Here is a 20,308-nt window from a genome sequence, read left to right on the forward strand (position 1 = left end):
TTATGCAACATTTACCCTGAACAAGTTTACAACTTATGCCTCTGTGTTTTTGTTGAACTCATTTTAAAATAGCAGCCTTGATTAACTGAACTAATTCCTTTTATGCACTTTTAAACACTGTAGTCTTCATTTACATAAACTGAAAAGGTTCAACTGCTTTAATCTCTCATTTTACTCTCTCATTATAACTCACACAATGTAGCCGTTGAATTTTTGGTCACCTAGAGATGTGCAGTATTTTAAGTTTCAGACCTCCCACTATATATTCAAATTCAACATTTTTACTTTCTCTTCGCAGATTAACTCAAGCTTGTATGATATCCAAGACCCTCTGTAATATCTGCCATCTGTTCCATAAAGTGCCCAATTTTCTAAGTCTGAACTGTGAACTGAATTTTTTTTTTTAATTAAGAAATTTAATAATAGTTTGATGAAATTATGGTAGTTATTAAGTACTTGCTGTTCACTTTCTAAGGAGTCATAATATTTTTACCCCACTTCTTCTCTAACCTTTGACTGCCTTCATGTCTTATCAGTGACAGCGTCTTTTCATCCTACGAACAATTACACTCCAAATTTAACTTTCTAGCAACACATTTCTTTCACTACTTTTAAATTAGAAACTTTGTTAAACAGAACCTGACCAGTTTTCCTCACCTCCCACCTACCGATCAGTCTCAGGACTCGGACAGCATGTCCATAGTATATAAAACCATTGTACAGTCCCTCCCTTTCAAAGATCTAAGAGTACAGTGGTAAAAAGATCTCTCACTCAACATCTCAGAAAGAGAATGGAAAGTAGAAATGCACAGAATTCACTCAAGCTCCATATGCATGAAGCATAGAATTATTCAATTTAAAATTATATATCGAGCGCATCTCTCTTGTTTAAAATTGTCCAAAATGTTTCTAGGGCAAGATCCAACCTGCGAATGCTGCAATGAAGTTCTAGCCTCACTGGGCCACATGTTTTGGGCCTGCACCAAATGAACACTAGAATATTACCAGTCAGAAAACATCATCACACTAATGCAATATTATTTGAAAACAAACAGCATCAGATCAGGTGTAAATTTATGCTGACTCTGTTAGTTAGGATCAGATTAGAAGGGGGGAGGCGTGAAAGTGACTGTACCATAAATTTACACTCAATCTGATGCTGTTCGTTTTCAAATAATATTGCATTAGTGCATGCTAATTCAGCATGATTAGGAACATTCAATAAAACTGAATTAAAAAAATTCAAGTGACAATGAGATACGAAGAAGACATGATTCACCAGCATTTGTGTGTCAGCTTTTATCCCTCCAGATCTGAGAATTTCCAGTTCCATTGTCTCAAAACACCACTCACATCTACAGTTATTCCCAGTTTCAAATAAAAACTAACAGCATCAGATCTGGGGGTGGGGTTGTATTGTGATCATGACTGCGAGAATAAAAGTGGAAAAAAATATATTTTTTTACAAGTACAATAAATTTACACCAGCTGTTACAGACGTAAATCAAATGTATGGTTTTATTCTATAATATCAACAATAAGACAAGCTCACTACTCCATCCATCCATTATCCAACCCGTTATATCCTAACTACAGTGTCATGCGGGTCTGCTGGAGCCAATCCCAGTGAACACAGGGTGCAAGGCAGGAAAAAAACCCCAGGCAGGGCGCCAGCCCACCGTGGGACGCACACACACACACACACACACACACACCAAGCACATACTAGGGACAATTTTGAATTGCCAATCCACCTACCCTGCGTGTCTTTGGACTGTGGGAGGAAACCAGAGTACCCGGAGGAAACCCACGCAGACACGGGGAGAACACGCCCAGCTCACTACTCAAAATGGTAAATTTGTGAGACACCCAGGATTGAACTTGCGGTCTCTTGATTACAAGTCAGCAGTCCTTGCCGCTGCACCACAGAAGCTGTCATATTATGCTTGCACCTTTTGTGAAAGTGTTTATTTGATATTTGGACTTCAGCCTTCACACATTATACAGTTTATGTCTACATTTTGTCATTTATTACTAAAACATGAAAATCATTTCTGTTTTAATGATGTGTTCTAATCCTATTATTCTAAATCAATGGGTAACTGATGTTATATACTATTTGAAACTGGAAAAAAATCAAATTCGCACTTAGAGGATCTGTACAAATCTTTTTCATAAACTGGCAGGATCTAATCAATATAATTTTCGAATAAGCATTTAAATTGAGAAAGCAGGTTCTCTCCCCTCTTATACTCCATTTGCCTTTATTAATTTATCTATTTACGTATTTTTACTAGCTTTAAGTTTTACTCAGCTGACCTGGCTCTCTTTCTCAGGGGTGGGGGTTGATTTGTTTTGAACCTTTCTTTGTAAAACTTTAGTTACTTGTATGGAATGCTCTTTGATTGTAATAATATGTATATATATATATACATATATATATATATAAAAGCTAAACTGAAATGGAATATTCTTTTTATTTCTTGTCACTCTAACTACAGACTAATCCTAGATTATGATCTGCCTTGCAATTGGTAAGGCATGGAGGACTAACAGTTTTCAAACCATATACCGAAACATTGTATTTGAGCGTATTGAATGTGCCATACATATAGAAGATATTGAATGTAATAAGTAAAGCACATGTAAGTTTGCTATAGAGAAAAAATAGAAAATTTAAGTATAGAAAGTAACAAGTTTAACAAGAAAAAGCTAAGCTTGTAAAATAAATAATTTTTCTTTTTTGTCTTTTATCCTGCATGTGTAATAACTTTTTGCTCTATTTTTATGTGAACTGTTTTGCTTTGAATTTTCAATAAACCTTTTTAATATGAACTTCATTGGACTGAAAAATTTCTTTTCTTACTCATTTGACTCATGCTGGACCCTGTTTTTCCAGCTCAGTAGCAGCTCGATTTTGGGAAGCTGGTAAAGACGCAACTGCAATTACAGTTGTGTAGTGTTGATGGGGAATTTTAATGTAGACATTGATGTGGAAATGGGCACTTTTAGAAACTGTACTTATTTGTTAAATTCAGTAGGATTTTGTCAGATTGTCAGTGGTCCAACTCATAACCATAACCATGCATTAGGTTTGAAAGTTGTAAATTTAAAGTTAAATGAAGTTATTTCTAATCACTAATTATGTTTGATTTGGTACTACTCCTACCAATACATTCACAAAAATAAGCAAAGATAGTACGACATCTAGATTGTAATTCTGTTTCAAAATGTATAGATTCTTTAAGTAAGGCAAGAGTAATCGTGAAAAATAATTTAACATCAAATTATTACAATGACCTTGAGAGACGCAGTGACTCCGCTTAAAACAAAAGTGATCAAAGCATATAGAAACTCAGTCTGGTTTAATAAGAGCACTCAAGCTCTTAAAGTGTCAAAAATTGGATGTGTTGATGGAGAACAATAAAGCTGCAGGTCCTTTTGAATTGCATAGAGAAAGTTTGTTAAAAATATAAAAAAGTTCTCTTTAAACTTGCTTAGACTGCTATTCTAAAATGATAGATAACAATAATAATTATCCTTGTGTACTGTTTATAACAGTGGATAATTTAACAATTCAGAACTACAGTGCAGAATACCAACAGACATTAGTAGTACAGATTTTATGAACTTCTTTAATGAGAAAATGAAAAATATAAGATCCCAGATCTCAGCATCACAGTACAAACCTTATACTAACTTGGCAAACCCGGTCTCACCTTGCATTCAGCACTTTAGAGATTTTAAACTTATAACAGAATAGGAAGTCTTTAATTTCTAAAATAAAACCTACTACTTGTTCCCTAGATACAGTGCCAAAAACTAGTAAAAATCACAATGGGTGTTCTTCTGGCACCTATTCTTAGCATTATCAATATTTAATTACTGCATGGCACAGTACCTGATGCACTAAAAGTGTCAGTCATCAAACCATTACTTAAAAAGTCAGACTTAGACCTTAATATAAAATAATTATTGACCTGTTTCAAATTTACACTTTCTTTCTAAGAAAAACTAGTTGTCGATCAGCTTCAGTCTCAACTTACACATCACAGTTCATTTGGGAAATTCTAGTCTGGCTTCCACACCGGTCATAGTACAGAAGCGGCACTAACACTTGTTGTAAATGACATTCTGATTTCTTTTCATAAAAGAAATTCCACTGTAATTATGTTGTTAGATTCAGGCGCCGTGTTTGATACCATTGACCATCATATTTTACAACACAGGCTGCAAAATGACATTGGGCTTATACTCTCCTTGCCTGATTTAGTTCTTATTTATCAATTTGATTCCAGTATGTACGTAAAAATGTCTGTAGACCGTACTCTGTATACACAGCACAGGGCTCTGTACTTGGGAAGTTTACTGTTTTTACTTTACATGCTTCCACAGGGAACTGTTATTAGAAAAAATAACATGAATTTTCCCTCGTACGCATATGACACCCAGTTAGTTCATTGTTAATTTTTTTGATAAAAACTAAGACAAAACATCGACATTTTTTTATGTGAGCAAAATTTAACAAAAGCTAAATAAAAGTGTGCCTTTAATGATGTAAACTAAAATGAAAAAAAAACGAAAATGTTAGAAAAAGACAACTGGACAATGAGCGTTATGAAGCTTTATACACATCTCTGTCAAACATGACACCGTCCACCGACAAATAACGAACATGAATGCAGTGGTGAAATTTAAAGAAAATAAATAAAAATGCTTGTAATTGGATACTGCTAGTTTGTGCGCCATCAGGAAATCATCATGTCAGACAGAATCCTGCTCCTCCCCGCTATGCAGGCCAACATAATTCACAAGTGAAGTGGTCAGACATATGGACCAGCTTTACTCTGACAAAAATAAAACCCAGTGTAAGTCATTTGGAATGAATCTCACAGGAAAGAACACCACAAACATGAGAGGCTTCCAGAGGCATGCCATCCTGATTTTCATGCCAAGGTATGTAATATTATGTAGGTGGTGACTTGCCCAGTGTCAGTACTGTTACATCCAGCGTTTGTTCATCCAGCTAATACTAATGCATCAAGTGCAACTGAGGAAAACTTGCTTATTAAACAGAAAACAAAAAAAAGCCGGTACACAGATAAACACAGGATTTTTTTATTGCCAGTTTTATCTCTTTATGAGTTGCTTAAGAAACAGATTTAGACAGCTTTGAAAGATGCAATCAGATGCACTCATCCTCCGATGTGAGTTTTAACTGTTTAACTTGTAGTGTCACGCATCTGTTACAACAGCTGAAATGACGGGTGGATTAATTTTTTTTAATACGGTGTCCTACACAATTAAGATAAAGGAACGGAAGCTTTGCATTCATTCTTTGATTGTAATGATCACATCTATACATACTGCGCATCCATTCATGTTGTAACTGGTGTATGCAGTTCAGGGTTGCAACTGAAACCACTTTGCATGCATCCACTTACACATACGGGCACATTGGCAATGCCAAAATAGTTGTAGCAATTAAACATCAAAGTAAGTTTCAAATGATGTGGCTATTTGGCTTGTCTGCATCATCGATGAAATAAGACGTTCCACTTGTTAATATTAGCAGATAATGTATTTAGGATTTCAATGCCCGAAGTGCATCTCCCAATTAATACAATGTGTACATGTACACTACAGCAAAACAGCACTGCTTCATTCCTGAACATGAATGTGGAAACACTACATTTTTGTTATTCATTTGGTTTTTGAGGGTAAACTAATGTTCATGAGCATAACCCCTAAATGTGAAAAGTGTGTCAAAGACACTTATGTCATATATTAGAATGGTATGTTAGTGAATATAATGCATTCTCTCAGTGGCACTTAATTGACTACAGGTAACTTTTATAATACCGGATTTGTATACAGGCTGATCAATAACAAAGTCTAATCACTAATGTGACACACTTTGGAAGCAGCGCAGCAAGGCTGTTTTACAAGAGTTCAGATATATTGGATTCATGTAAAAAATGGACTCATCCATTAAATGTTATTCTGTAGTAAGTTTTATAATGTAAATATAAATTATTTTGTTACAAAAAACATCTTTTAAGGGTTTTTTTAAATGTAAATTACCTACATTATTTTGGAATTCACAAATCCAAACATTGTTATATCTGTACTGTTGAATTTTTAAGTGTGAATTTAATCAGTCATTTTCAGGTGCTCATGAAAAACTATCAGAGAATAAATTTAAAATGAGCACATGGTCAGGTAAATCCAATAGTCCATGATGATCTCAATCTTTCTAAACCCTGTGCTGAAATTAACTGTGTGTTACTTGGTCCAGCCTTTTTTGGTAAAGTCTTACAACAGCATAAATAAGGCATGTTGAAGGCCATAAAACTTTGATGACAGACCAGAGCTGCCATTATCTGACCAAGAACTTTGAGTACAGCAAATCCTTTCTATACCTACTCTTTATTTTATGTTCAATAATCACTAAATGTCGTTGGGCTCTTTAGTGTACATGTTAGTATAATAGTTTAGAGGTATTATGTGCATATTCATATGTTAAAAAAGATATCCATCTGATTTTGACTAATTTACTTTTAGTTAACTAAAACTAGCAGAATACCCGCGCTTCGCAGCGGAGAAGTAGTGTTTTAAAGAAGGTACGAAAAAGAAAAGGAAAAATTTGAAAAATAACGTAACATGATTGTTAATGTAATTGTTTTGTCATTGATATGAGTGTTGTTCTCATATCTATCTATCTATCTATCTATCTATCTATCTATCTATCTATCTATCTATCTATCTATCTATCTATCTATCTATGTTGTTCTCATATCTATCTATATATATATCTCTATCTATCTATCTATATACTGTATATATCTCTATCTATCTATCTATATATATCTCTATCTATCTATCTATCTATCTATCTATCTATCTATCTATCTATCTATATATATATATATATATATATATATATATATATATATATATATATATATATATATATATATATATATATATATATATATATATATATAATACCCACGCTTGGCAGCGGAGAAGTAGTGTGTTAAAGAAGGAAAGAGAAAGAAAAGGAAACATTTTGAAAATAACGTAACATGATTGTCAATGTAATTGTTTTGTCACTGTTATGAGTGTCGCTGTGATATATATATATAGCAAAATACCAGCCAGCGATGTCATGTGTTAAAGAAGTTATGAAAAAGAAAAGGAAACATTTTAAAAATAATGTAACATGATTGTCAAAGTAATTGTTTTGTGTATTTGGTGGCAGCGTCACAAAGTTGTTTTCGTCTAGCTGCATCAGAAAATGTACCACGACGTCTGACATGCCTCCTTTTTACTGTTTTCTCACAGCTTGGATTGCTGCTGTCATATATATATACACACACACACACACACACACACACATACATACATATATATATAATATACATATATATATATACACATACATATCTTCATATATACATATCTACACACACAAATTATATATATGTGTGTATGTATGTATGTGTGTGTGTGTATATATATATATATATATATATATATACACATACATATACTTGTGTGTATGTTTGTATGTGTCTATATGTGTGTGTATAGCTTTGGTCACTGAGTGCAAGGGAAAAATAATGAAATATAGTCTATAAGTTATTAAACAGTAAAACATTAACGTTTTAAGAAGTACAGGTACACTGGTCACTACTGGAGTGGTTGCGGGTAAACTACATTTTAAAGACTGTGTAACAAAACAGGTAAGTAACTAACAGCAGCTAAAATGTATATGGATCATCTCTCGGTAGTAGATCCTTTTTGAAAGGCGCTACACGACGGCTGTGGTATAGAAATTACATTTTCTATGTGAACGTTCAAATTTGTGCCTCTGGTAATGTGCCTTACCGGCAATTAAAGAAAATTATTTTGTGTCCTCTGCGTGTTAAGAGAGAAAGGCTTTGGTTTGGGATAAAAGGAAAAAGGTGTAAAGAAAGGAAAGTTGCCTTTTCTTTTATATAGTATAGAGAGATGTGTTCGCTGACGTTATGATCGCCTTTTGGGGACAGTCGCGTGGGTCTTGTGTAGACTGGTGAGACGTCCCGCCATTAATCGGCTGTGATGGCACTGTGAGTCCTCCACTCGTATGCGTGTGTTCATAATCCGAGCTGAGGACCTGATAATCGTATCGTGCAAAAGAAAGTGTGAATCGCCTTAATATTATTTTGCCGTGGTGTAGAAAAGGGGTCCGTGTTTGCACTTGTCTGGGCTATAGCGCAGGGGAGGATGAAAAAATTAAAAGTGCTCACTTTGACTTAAGGCAGAAGCGCAGTCAGCGTCTCAAAGGCCGGCACAACTATGCACGCGCTGGCGCTCGACTTTTGCTGGGCAGGAGACCCCAGTTTTGCAGACACGCTTCATGATATCAAAAGTCTCAGCGCTCTTTGGAGGTCATTCATATATTATATATATAGCAAAATACCCGCGCCTAGCGGAGAAGTAGTGTGTTAAAGAAGTAATGAAAAAGAAAAGGAAACATTTTAATAATAACGTAACATGATTGACATTGTCATGAGTGTTGCTATCATATATATTCCTGCCTAAATAAATCACCCTCGCTCTTACTTTTTACCGTTCATTTAATCATGGCTAGTGGCGGAAAAATTATAAAATGGAAGGAGGATGGCTTTACCAAAACAATTATTGATGGCGAATTGATTATTCATAAAGCTTGAATTGGTAATCTGTTTTTCTGTGTTAACCTCATATTTTTTCATACTTCTTCTCAAACTAAGGTGGTGCGAGGGTAAAATGAATCGGGATGCGCTGATCAATGTAATCGGTGTACCAGGAAATCATGCATTGACAAAAGCTCCACTTTGCTTGTAATGCAAAGTGTGCTTCAATGCATTATTTTTCAACGTTATGGAGCACATGCATCAAGCTTCTCAGCTGTGCTTGTGCTAAGAAAAGGAAAGATTTTAAAAATAGCGTAACACGATTGTCAATGTGACCTTTTGTAAGTAGTGCCTGGAGGATTCAGTGTGTTGAAACTCTAGAGACAGCGTGTGTATCAACTTGTGGATTTTTCTGTGAGTCTTTGGTGGCAGTCTGACGAAGTTGCTTCGGATGACGGCGTTAGCTGGAGCTCAGCTCAGAGCGAAATGAGGTGGGAGGGGAGATGATGACGTGACTCCCCCACCCGCCTTAACTGTCAATCCCCCACAAACACAGTCTCTTGGAATTTGCATAATTACACCCCTTCACCCACAATTTTAACTTAGTTACAAAGTGATCAAAACTCTCGTTTATATCCTCGCCCTCTCATTAAACTTGTATCCCGCATTACCTGTGGGCATGTGAACCGCCAGCGGTAGCCTGTCTATGAACTTAATTTAAAGTTTAGGTTTACACCTTGCTTTCTTTCCGAGGTATCAGCACTCATGAATATGGTAGTATATGCCACTCGCTCGCTTCTTATTGTTTCGCTGCCTTCTCAATTGTATAATGCATGTTTTCTTAAGCGCTTTTTGGAGGTCTTCCTGGTTTTCTACGTACTGCGTTGACAGTTAGTTCACGTGATTACGTGGGAGGTGTGATGATGTCACACGAAACTCCGCCCCCCACGTCTTTGCAGCTCTACTCCATTACAGTTAATGGAGAAAAATACCTTCCAGTTATGACCATTAGGCGTAGAATTTCGAAATGAAACCTGTCCAACTTTTGTAAGTAAGCTGTAAGGAATGAGCCTGCCAAATTTCAGCCTTCTACCTACACGGGAAGTTGGAGAATTAGTGATGAGTGAGTGAGTGAGTGAGTGAGTGAGGGCTTTGCCTTTTATTAGTATAGATTGATTTACTTTTTATCAACTAAAATTGAATTATTTTTTGTCATATAAAACTAGACTAAAACTACCCATCCATCCATTTTCCAACCCGTTGAATCCGAACACAGGGTCACAGGGGTCTGCTGGAGTCAATCCCAGCCAACACAGGGCGCAAGGCAGGAACCAATCCCGAGCAGGGCACTAACCCATCGCAGGACACCCACAGGACAATTTAGAATCGCCCATCCACCTAACCTGCATGTCTTTGGACTGTGGGAGGAAACTGGAGTACCTGGAGGAAACCCACACAGACACGGGGAGAACATGCAAACCCGCAAACGTGCGAACCCGGGTCTCCTAACTGCGAGGCAGCAGCACTACCACTGCACCACCACGCCGCCCTAGGCTAAAACTAATAATAATTAAATGAGTAAAATGAGACTAAAACTAAAATGCAAGTTAGTCAAAAGTCTGACTAAAACTAAATCAGAATGTATTGTCAAAATTAACACTAACCCAAATTACATTTTTCCGATGTTGTCCTTAATTAGATGTGTTAGTTAGTTAAATGAGTGGATAGATGAGAACTACAGTACTTCTCTTTGAATACAGATAAAACAGAAATGTTAATTATTAGAGGGAATGACGCTAATCATGAAAATATTTTGTCATTATTTAACTCCGAATCATCATTAGTTTTACCAAATCAGCCCACAATCTAGGTGTTATTTAGAAACTAGCATGTCATTTAAAGCATACATTTCAGAACTATCAAAAACATGTTCTTCCATGTTAAATATCATGGGATGTTAAGGCATTTTCTAAATATGCAGGATACTAAGAAACAATTTAATGCATTTATTACTAGTCTAATTGACTATTGCAGTGTGGTGTTCACTGGCTGTTCAAATTGTTCTTTATACAGCTTTCAGTTATATTCAAAATGCTGCTGCAAGAATTATTACAAGAACAAGAAAATATGAACTCATAACTCTAGTTCTTAAGTCCTTACACTGGCTTCCAGTTAAGTTTAGGGCAGTTTTCAAAATCCTTCATTTAATATAAAACCTTAAATAGCCAAGGTTCTGCTTACTTATCTGAACTTATCATTACTTACAAACCAGAGCACACGTTAAGATCTGAAGATTCTGGTCTGCTTATGATTCCAAGGATTAATAAAATAACAGTGGGAGGTCAAGCCTTTAGTTACAGTACCACAAAGCTGTGGAATGGTCTGCCTGCTACTATAAAAGGGGTCCCCTTCACTCTTGGCTTTTAAAATCTGGTTGAAAACTCACTACTTCAATTTATCATATCCTTAGTAGAGCTGCTGAATACCTTGTTAGTTTATGCAATTGAAGGCTGTCTGCAAAGGAAAGAGAAAGTAGCAAATTCTGGTGAAGTTCAAAGAAGACACATTTAGCAAGAGCTATAAAGATCAACTACTTTTCAGGCACTGTGGCTGTGATTATAGTCAATTTTGCCAAATGATTCAGTAAGAATGGTATTTAATATATATTACTCCCTCTTATCTGCAACCTCGAGGAAAATGCCAACCTGGGGCCTCCAATTCCAATCTGACAGTGTGCTGCTGCAGAGATTTTCATCAGTACTCACAAAATTTAAATACGGACATTGACAAACACAGAATGTCATCAAAAATATTAACTGCTACTGAGTTCATTGTCTCATTGGATTTCAGTCCATCTTATACAGTACATTTTTTGTCTCATCTTGTCTTGTGTTTAGACGTTTTATTTGAAAAAAGACACTTTCCCACTGTTTATTTTAATCCAAACCCTTTTCTGAAAAATGTGTTGCCAAAACTAGTGTATGCAGTGTTGCTCAACTCTTAAAGAGCTAGCTGTCTTTCTTCACCCTATCCCCAAAAAACTTCAATAGCTCTCGAGTACAAATAGCTATTGCAAACTTACATGCGAAGCATAATCTTTTCAAAAGGAAGTCATCTGTTTTGCTTATCATTACCTGTTATGATGTTATATTTGACAAAATCTATGATGTAAGATTCATGCAACCTTTGACAGTGGTGACATAATGTCCATACACACACTTCATTTTACTGTGTCCACCATATGTGACAATAAATCAGAGATATAAAAACACGTAATGTAATTGGTTTATCAGTGCATAGCTTTGTGTTTGTTTTTGTTTTGTTTTTTTTAAAGCCAACACTGTTGTTTAACAGCATATCATCCTTAAGTTCTCAATACCAATCAATGATCAGTGCATTTTGAAGTTAATTAAAGTAAGAAAAGAAAAAGAGGAAAAAAAATACACCTCACATATAGTATTAACTGTGAAGCCAAGACACGACTTAGCAGAATGAAGCGTAATTTTTTTCTGTAGCTGGTAGAAATGCTGTTTTTCATAATGTGATAAGAATAGAACAAGATGGTACTTTTGAGTGAGTAAAAATAATTAGTAACTTTTGCTTTTTTGTTGATAGACATTTATTCAAACCTACCTTATACTTGAGCAATACTAATTTTACACTTTGATTCTAATGTCGAGTCAAGATTTTTGGCAGTTTTTAGCTTTGAATAAATCAACATTAAATCACCTTTGTAACACTACAGATTATCCTAATTTGGTAACATCCTTTAATGCAGAGTTTTGCTGCAATGTATTTCACACCAACACCACCAAGCACTTCATGTAGCATGTTCAACAGTCTAATTAACCAGCACTATAGAGTGGATATAAAAACTCTACACACCCATGCCAAAAATCACAGATTTGTGTGATAAAAAAAATTGAAACCAAGGTAAATATTGTCAAAAATTGTTGCACCTTTATTATAAAATTGCAATCTATACAAAAAAGATGAAAACAAATCAAAAACTGTTTAGTGAAAAGAGGAAAAAAACATACAAAAACCTGGTTGCGGTGGTTGGAAATCCAGGAAATGAGTCATCAAACCATGGCAAAAATTCTTCACAGGCAAGTTAGTGTGTTTGTACATTTCATGCGGTAACATTTATTGAAATTGGATTTGTTTTTTGCCTGGAGAATTTTAGATTTGAGGATTTTTGATTAAAAAAAACTACATGTGTAGAAAGCATTTAGAACTCTGCTGCTCAGAGTACAAATAATTTTTAATGTCTTTTTCTTTAGGGAAACCATGTACGGAAGAATGTGGAATTTTACATCTGATTTTTCTCGAGGTGACACAGCTTACACAAAACATGCTCTGGATTGTCACACTGACACAACCTACTTCCAGGAACCATGTGGGTATGTTTTCTTACTTATATTTATTTAAAAAAAAAAAAAAAGAACGTGTAAGGCATGTGAAGAGAATACAGTTGCCGGTCATAAAATTAGAATATCATGACAAAGCTGATTTATTTCAGTAATTCCATTCAAAAAGTGAAACTTGTATATTAGATTCATTCATTACACACAGACTGATGTATTTCAAATGTTTATTTCTTTTAATTTTGATGATTATAATTGACAACTAATGAAAGTCGCAAATTCAGTATCTCGGAAAATTAGAATATTGTGAAAAGGTTCAATATTGAAGACACCTGGTGCCACACTGTAATCAGCTAATTAACTCAAAACACCTGCAAAAGTCTTTAAATGATCTCTCAGTCTAGTTCTGTAGGCTACACGATCAGGGGGAAGACTGCTGACTTGACAGTTGTCCAAAAGACGACCATTGACACCTTGCACAAGGAGGGCAAGACACAAAAGGTCATTTCTAAAGAGGCTGGCTGTTCACAGAGCTCTGTGTCCAAGCACATTAATAGAGAGGCGAAGGGAAGCACAAGATGTGGTAGAAAAAAGTGTACAAGCAATAGGGATAACTGCACTCTGGAGAGGATTGTGAAACAAAACCCATTCAAAACTGTGGGGGAGATTCACAAAGAGTGGACTGCAGCTGGAGTCAGTGCTTTAAGAACCACAACACACAGACGTATGCAAGACATGGGTTTCAACTGTCGCATTCCTTGTGTCAAGCCACTCTTGAACAAGAGACAGCATCAGAAGCATCTCGACTGGACTGCTGCTGAGTGGTCCAAAGTTACAGTGGTGTGAAAAACTATTTGCCCCTTCCTGATTTCTTATTCTTATTCTTTTGCATGTTTGTCACACAAAATGTTTCTGATCATCAAACACATTTAACCATTAGTGAAATATAACACAAGTAAACACAAAATGCAGTTTTTAAATGATGGTTTTTATTATTTAGGGAGAAAAAAATCCAAACCTACATGGCCATGTGTGAAAAGTAATTGCCCCCTTGTTAAAAAATAACCTAACTGTGGTGTATCACACCTGAGTTCAATTTCCATAGCCACCCCAGGCCTGATTACTGCCACACCTGTTTTAATCAAGAAATCACTTAAATAGGAGCTGCCTGACACAGAGAAGTAGACCAAAAGCACCTCAAAAGCTAGACATCATGCCAAGATCCAAAGAAATTCAGGAACAAATGAGAACAGAAGTAATTGAGATCTATCAGTCTGGTAAAGGTTATAAGCCCTTTGGGACTCCAGCGAACCACAGTGAGAGCCATTATCCACAAATGGCAAAAACATGGAACAGTGGTGAACCTTCCCAGGAGTGGCCGGCTGACCAAAATTACCCCAAGAGCGCAGAGACGACTCATCCGAAAGGGTCACAAAAGACCCCAGGACAACGACTAAAGAACTGCAGGCCTCACTTGCCTCAATTAAGGTAAGTGTTCACGACTCCACCATAAGAAAGAGACTGGGCAAAAAAGGCCTTCATGGCAGATTTCCAAGACGCAAACCACTGTTAAGCAAAAAGAACATTAGGGCTCGTCTCAATTTTGCTAAGAAACATCTCAATGATTGCCAAGACTTTTGGGAAAATACCTTGTGGACTGATGAGACAAAAGTTGAACTTTTTGGAAGGCAAATGTCCCGTTACATCTGGCTTAAAAGGAACACAGCATTTCAGAAAAAGAACATCATACCAACAGTAAAATATGGTGGTGATAGTGTGATGGTCTGGGGTTGTTTTGCTGCTTCAGGACCTGGAAGGCTTGCTGTGATAAATGGAACCATGAATTCTACTGTCTACCAAGAAATCCTGAAGGAGAATGTCCGGCCATCTGTTCGTCAACTCAAGCTGAAGCGATCTTGGGTGCTGCAACAGGACAACGACCCAAAACACACCAGCAAATCCACCTCTGAATGGCTGAAGAAAAACAAAATGAAGACTTTGGAGTGGCCTAGTCAAAGTCCTGACCTGAATCCAATTGAGATGATATGGCATGACCTTAAAAAGGCGGTTCATGCTAGAAAACCCTCAAATAAAGCTGAATTACAACAATTCTGCAAAGATGAGTGGGCCAAAATTCCTCCAGAGCGCTGTAAAATACTCATTGCAAGTTATCGCAAACGCTTGATTGCAGTTATTGCTGCTAAGGGTGGCCCAACCAGTTATTAGGTTCAGGGGGCAATTACTTTTTCACACAGGGCCATGTAGGTTTGGATTTTTTTTTTCTCCCTAAATAATAAAACCATCATTTAAAAACTGCATTTTGTGTTTACTTGTGTTATATTTGACTAATGGTTAAATGTGTTTGATGATCAGAAACATTTTGTGTGACAAACTTGCAAAAGAATAAGAAATCAGGAAGGGGGCAAATAGTTTTTCACACCACTGTATGTACATACAATATTTATCTGTGTGCATTATCCTTAATTTGGGGTTTTTATTGTTTTATGTAAACCTTTTGCAAACTGACATTAAAGCAAATTAAGGTTTGGAAAGGTCTAAAACACTTGCAAATAATTGGACAAAGAGAGGCCGACAAAGTTCAACAAGAACTGGTGCATTACCCTTTCTTATAAATTTATTTTATTTATACATGAAAATTGCTTTTATTGAAATAAGTGCAGATGAGGACCCTAGCTCACTATCTGAGAAGTCCAAATCTTAGTTAATAAGAGCTATGTGCCAGCTAAGAATAACAAATGGAAGAGAAACATTTTCAAAATGCTGAAGGAATATGGGTACTTCACCAGTCACACTAGGTTCATCAGATAGCTGAAAAAATTGCTGCAGTTGGCGCAGTACTAGTCGCTCACTGAAGGTGGCCTCATCAGTTAAAAAGAAAAAAATTTTTTTACAGTAATTACGGTAACAAAGCAACTTAAAAACAATGTTGAAATGGGTATATATATTGTATTTATAGTTTTGTCTGTAAGTGTGATTTTACTTTTTTTCTGTTAGAGTTTTTTGTGTTAAATGTCTTTGCCCTTATTGTTTCCATTTGCTCCCATGTTTTTGGTAGTAACAAGGTTTCTTTGCCAGTCACATTACCACCAGCCTGTTTACTTTTAAAAGTTGGTGGTATGTTTACCTTTTATCCATGTATTGTATCAAAGTTAACTTTAACTTTTTGTTCTCACTTTTTTTGTAACCAAGAAAGAACATAGATTAGGGATTGAGTATTTTGACTTTCAATATTTGATAATAATTTATGATTTTGGAGCTCCATTTTTCTAATCTAAAAGTTTTTCTTCTAACATAAGAAGGACTGTGTTTTTATTGTTGTTTCTCAGTTTTGCTGTTTTCTTTTTTATTTAGGCATTTTGACACAGGCCCTAACAGTCAGACTTTTTGTAAAATGTTTATTTTTGTCAGTCCAGGAGAATTTACATTTACTGGCATTAGCTGACACAGTCATAGGTGAGAATTTTATTAGTTATACATCTTGTGCAATGTCTTTAAAATCCCCAGATCCAATTAAAAGTGGAATTGTATGTCACATGTATTGATAAGAGTTTCAGTTGTAGGGGTCGTTCCGTTTCAAAATCTGTCAGTGTGCCTTCACTCAGAGGAGAAGAGATTCCCCTGTATATTATAAAGATCTGAAACAAAAGTAAGTGTTCCCTTAGCTTCAGAGCCACTCTCTTTCTATTAATTGGTCCTCAAGAAACTTACACAATTTGCACAAACCAGGATTTAAGTGGCACATACAATTTAATTTGGATATGGGAGATTGACCATTGGAGGAATTGGGTTTCACACCTCCAGAGGTGCTTAGTTATGCCCTATAGTTGGGCGGATGTACCTGAAGTATTCCAGTCCTTTTTAAATTATACTTTTTAGGGATATTCTAGATGTTTACACTTGGTTTATATTAAGGAGATACAATTTTTGTTTCTCTGAATATTGAAACTCATATCAGGGAAGTCTGCAAAGTTCTTTCCCATTTGTGCCAAAATAATTTAATTTGTAAAATTTAATAGCTGTGAATTTTATAAATCAGATGGATCAGTCATTTTGTCAGGCTGTAAAACCAAACACCTGGTACTTAACTGAGAGCCATCCAAGAATGAAAATCCCTGTCTTCCCCCGGTGTTTTTGATATTGAAGATTTATAAGATATATTTGTTCCAACATTTCTTAATGAAAAGGTATCTCAAAGGTTTGGGTGTATGGTCAAGACACAGGTTTCAGCAGTTAAAAGAATTATTCACTGTTGCTTCCATTTTGAGGCCTACAGATTAGCCCTTTCACACTCATTTTTTTTTTAAACCAGAACGCATACTGAAGGGGTAAACACTCCTCTGGATATCCAAAACAAAGGCTGAATCACAAAAAAAGAGCTTCTGTAGTGTCTGTCTGTGTTCAAATTCTGAGCAAAAACATCCCTGCCTGAGTTTAACCAGTTTTCCCACAGATTAATCACAAAGAAGAAAACTGATCCAAGTAGTCAAGAGGTAAAGGACCAAATACTATCATACTCATTGCAGCATGTGTGTTCATAGCCGGCATGTAAATGAAATCTGTTAAGTACTTAAAGTTTATGAGCTGTTTTAATATTGAAGCTATTCTGGGCCTTTTTAGCTAGAACAACTCTGATGTCCTACTGATAATAAAATCAGCTTTTGAAAGGGAAAATGCTTCTTTCAATGCTAATGTGTGAGAATCTATGCTGATGGCACACAATACATGAAATCCTACTATTGGAACACAGCTATGCAGTGGCATCCGCTACACAACTGAACATACCTGAAATGTTGGTTTTTTTTTTTGACTAAACATATGAACTGCAGGTTTACAGACATATCTAATGCTGCGTGCCCACAGATTTCATAACAGTAACTTAATAACTTAAACACAACAAACATGAAAATATGTTAAAAACTTTATGAAGATAAATGATCACTAGGTAAAAACAGATCAAATATGGTTAATTTTTAAGATTACAGCTAATAACTTCTATATTATATGAATTCTGTTGAAATTGAGTGATTTAATGTTAACAAAGAAGTTAAATTCAATTATGGTTTCCTCTCTCGAACCCTGGAAGTAGTAGCGAAGGAGAGAATGAAAATAAAAAAAATGTAATTATAAACAGTTATGCACATCCTCTCCCTGGCGCAATAGCATTCAGTAATCTCTATCAATCTGACTGACTAACAGACACAAAAAGCAGTTAGCTTGAACTTGTAGCGTGCTTGCATAAGAGAGTTAATAGAAAAACCTGGGTAATTATGAAGAAATTCCCCCATGAAAATGTTACGTATATGTGCATAAAATATCTTATCTGTGTGCATTATCCTTGATTTTGGGTTTTTATTGTTCTATGTAAACCTTTTGTAAATTGACTTTAAAGCAAACTCATGGTTGAGTGATATGTTGAAGTTACTATGTTGAAGCTATGATTGCGGACTGTGGAGAAGGTATGATTGTGTCAAATGCAGAACTGAAATCCACAAATAAGAGTCTAAATACTGTACATCAAGATGTAGTGGAAAGCCATGTTTTCTTTATCTTCGGCTGAGCTGTTGGCATGGTAAGCAAACCATAGTGGGTCAAGGAGAGAATCTGTGACAGATTTGAGATGCTGTAGAAATAGATGTTGAAATGACTTAATTTTTACAGTGATCATAGCCAGTATTCTGTAATCATCTGGCCTTTTTGCGTCTTAGACATACTGTTAGTACATTTGTGGATTCTCTGAAACAGGCAGGGACTTTGCATTGAGCCAAAGACTGAGTGAAACTTTCTATAAATATAGGTGCTAACTGATCAGAACAGTTTCTTAGAAGCGTTGTTTCCATCAGGAGCTTTGTAACATGTTTATATCCAAAAGAGAAAATGGACTTATTGCTCAGAAATGTAAAGCGCAGAGGTGCATTTGGACTGAAATGGAACTAAGTCAGATGGTTTGATGTCCTGAGTGGAGGGTCAGAGTTTCTCAAGGTTTTAAGATTAAATTTCAAGGTTAACTTTACATGTCATTCAAAAACAAGCACAGTAATGCCCAGCAGAACAAAATCGTATCACCCGCCCTGGTTATGTGGAAGAATAGACAATAAAATGAACAAAAATAACAAATAGAATAATGAGATTAAGCAACAGATAATCACTAACATATTACACAGATTAGTTATACGGTATATTGCGTTTTATTAATAATCTAACCCTCTATCTATCTATCTATCTATCTATCTATCTATCTATCTATCTATCTATCTATCTATCTATCTATCTATCTATCTATCTGATTTATCAGATTGATCATTGTTTAAAAGTCTGATGGCTTTTGAGGTGAAACTTCTACAAAATCTGTCAGTTCTGCGCCGTATACTTGGTTACCACTTGCTATCGGGCAGAAGGACAGTCTGTTGTTGGGGTAAGTGAGGTCTATGATGATGTTGGTGGCTCTGTTTTGGCAGCTTTTGCTGTGGAGTTCCTTTATGGGAGGGAAATATGTCCTGTTGATTTTCTCAGCTGCTTGCATCAGTCTCTACAGGGAAATTTGGTCTGAGGCATTGCAGTATCAATAACGATCAGAGATGCAGGTCTTTAATATACTCTTATGCTACCTCCATAGAAAGAGATGAGGGTTGGTGGGAGGAGGCAAGCTCTTCTCATGTGCTGCAGGAAGTGCAATTGCTTCTGTTCTGTCTTGACTAGTGTGTTGGGTCCAGGAGATGCCAAATGTTGTCTCCACTCCCAGGAACTTTCTGCTCCTGACTGACTCCACAGTGGAGCCATTGATAGACAAAGGAAAGGTGGGTGGAATTTCCTGAATCTCATTTGTTTTATCGACATTCAGTATCAGGTTATTTTTCTTACACTAGTCCAGGATTTGTCTGATGTCCTTTCTGTAAGCTATCTTGACATCACCACTGATTAGGCCTATCACTGTTGTGTCACCTACAAACTTAATGGTGTGGTTCCTGCTGTTCATAGTGCAACAGTTATGGATCATGTGGGTAAGAACAGAGGACTCAAGATGCAGCTTTGGAGGACACCAGTGCTCAGAAGTATGTTATTTGATGAATAATTTGAACTCGGACAGATTGGGATCTGTCTGTCAGGAAGTCTACTATCCACTTGTGGAGGAGACTTTCCAGGCTTAGATGAACAAGCTAGTCTACAAGGTGCTGAAATATAATTGTACTGAATGTGGAGCTGAAGTTTAAGAATAGCATCTCCACATTGGTGTTTTGACCTTCTAGGTGTTAAAGGCAG

The 20,308-nt window shown here is 36.0% G+C and overlaps 1 protein-coding gene across 1 annotated transcript in view; it reads left to right on the forward strand.

Annotated features, from left to right (window-relative positions):
• The window catches only part of tmlhe (trimethyllysine hydroxylase, epsilon), a 116,784-nt gene that overhangs the window by 69,008 nt on the left and 27,468 nt on the right, over positions 1 to 20,308 (forward strand). The window contains exon 5 of the mRNA XM_039765767.1: positions 12,947 to 13,066. Coding sequence (XP_039621701.1) covers positions 12,947 to 13,066 — 120 coding nt within the window. The remainder of the gene's footprint in view (positions 1 to 12,946; positions 13,067 to 20,308) is intronic.

This window comes from Polypterus senegalus, chromosome 10, assembly GCF_016835505.1.
Source record: "Polypterus senegalus isolate Bchr_013 chromosome 10, ASM1683550v1, whole genome shotgun sequence".
In the NCBI taxonomy this organism is placed as follows: domain Eukaryota; kingdom Metazoa; phylum Chordata; class Cladistia; order Polypteriformes; family Polypteridae; genus Polypterus; species Polypterus senegalus.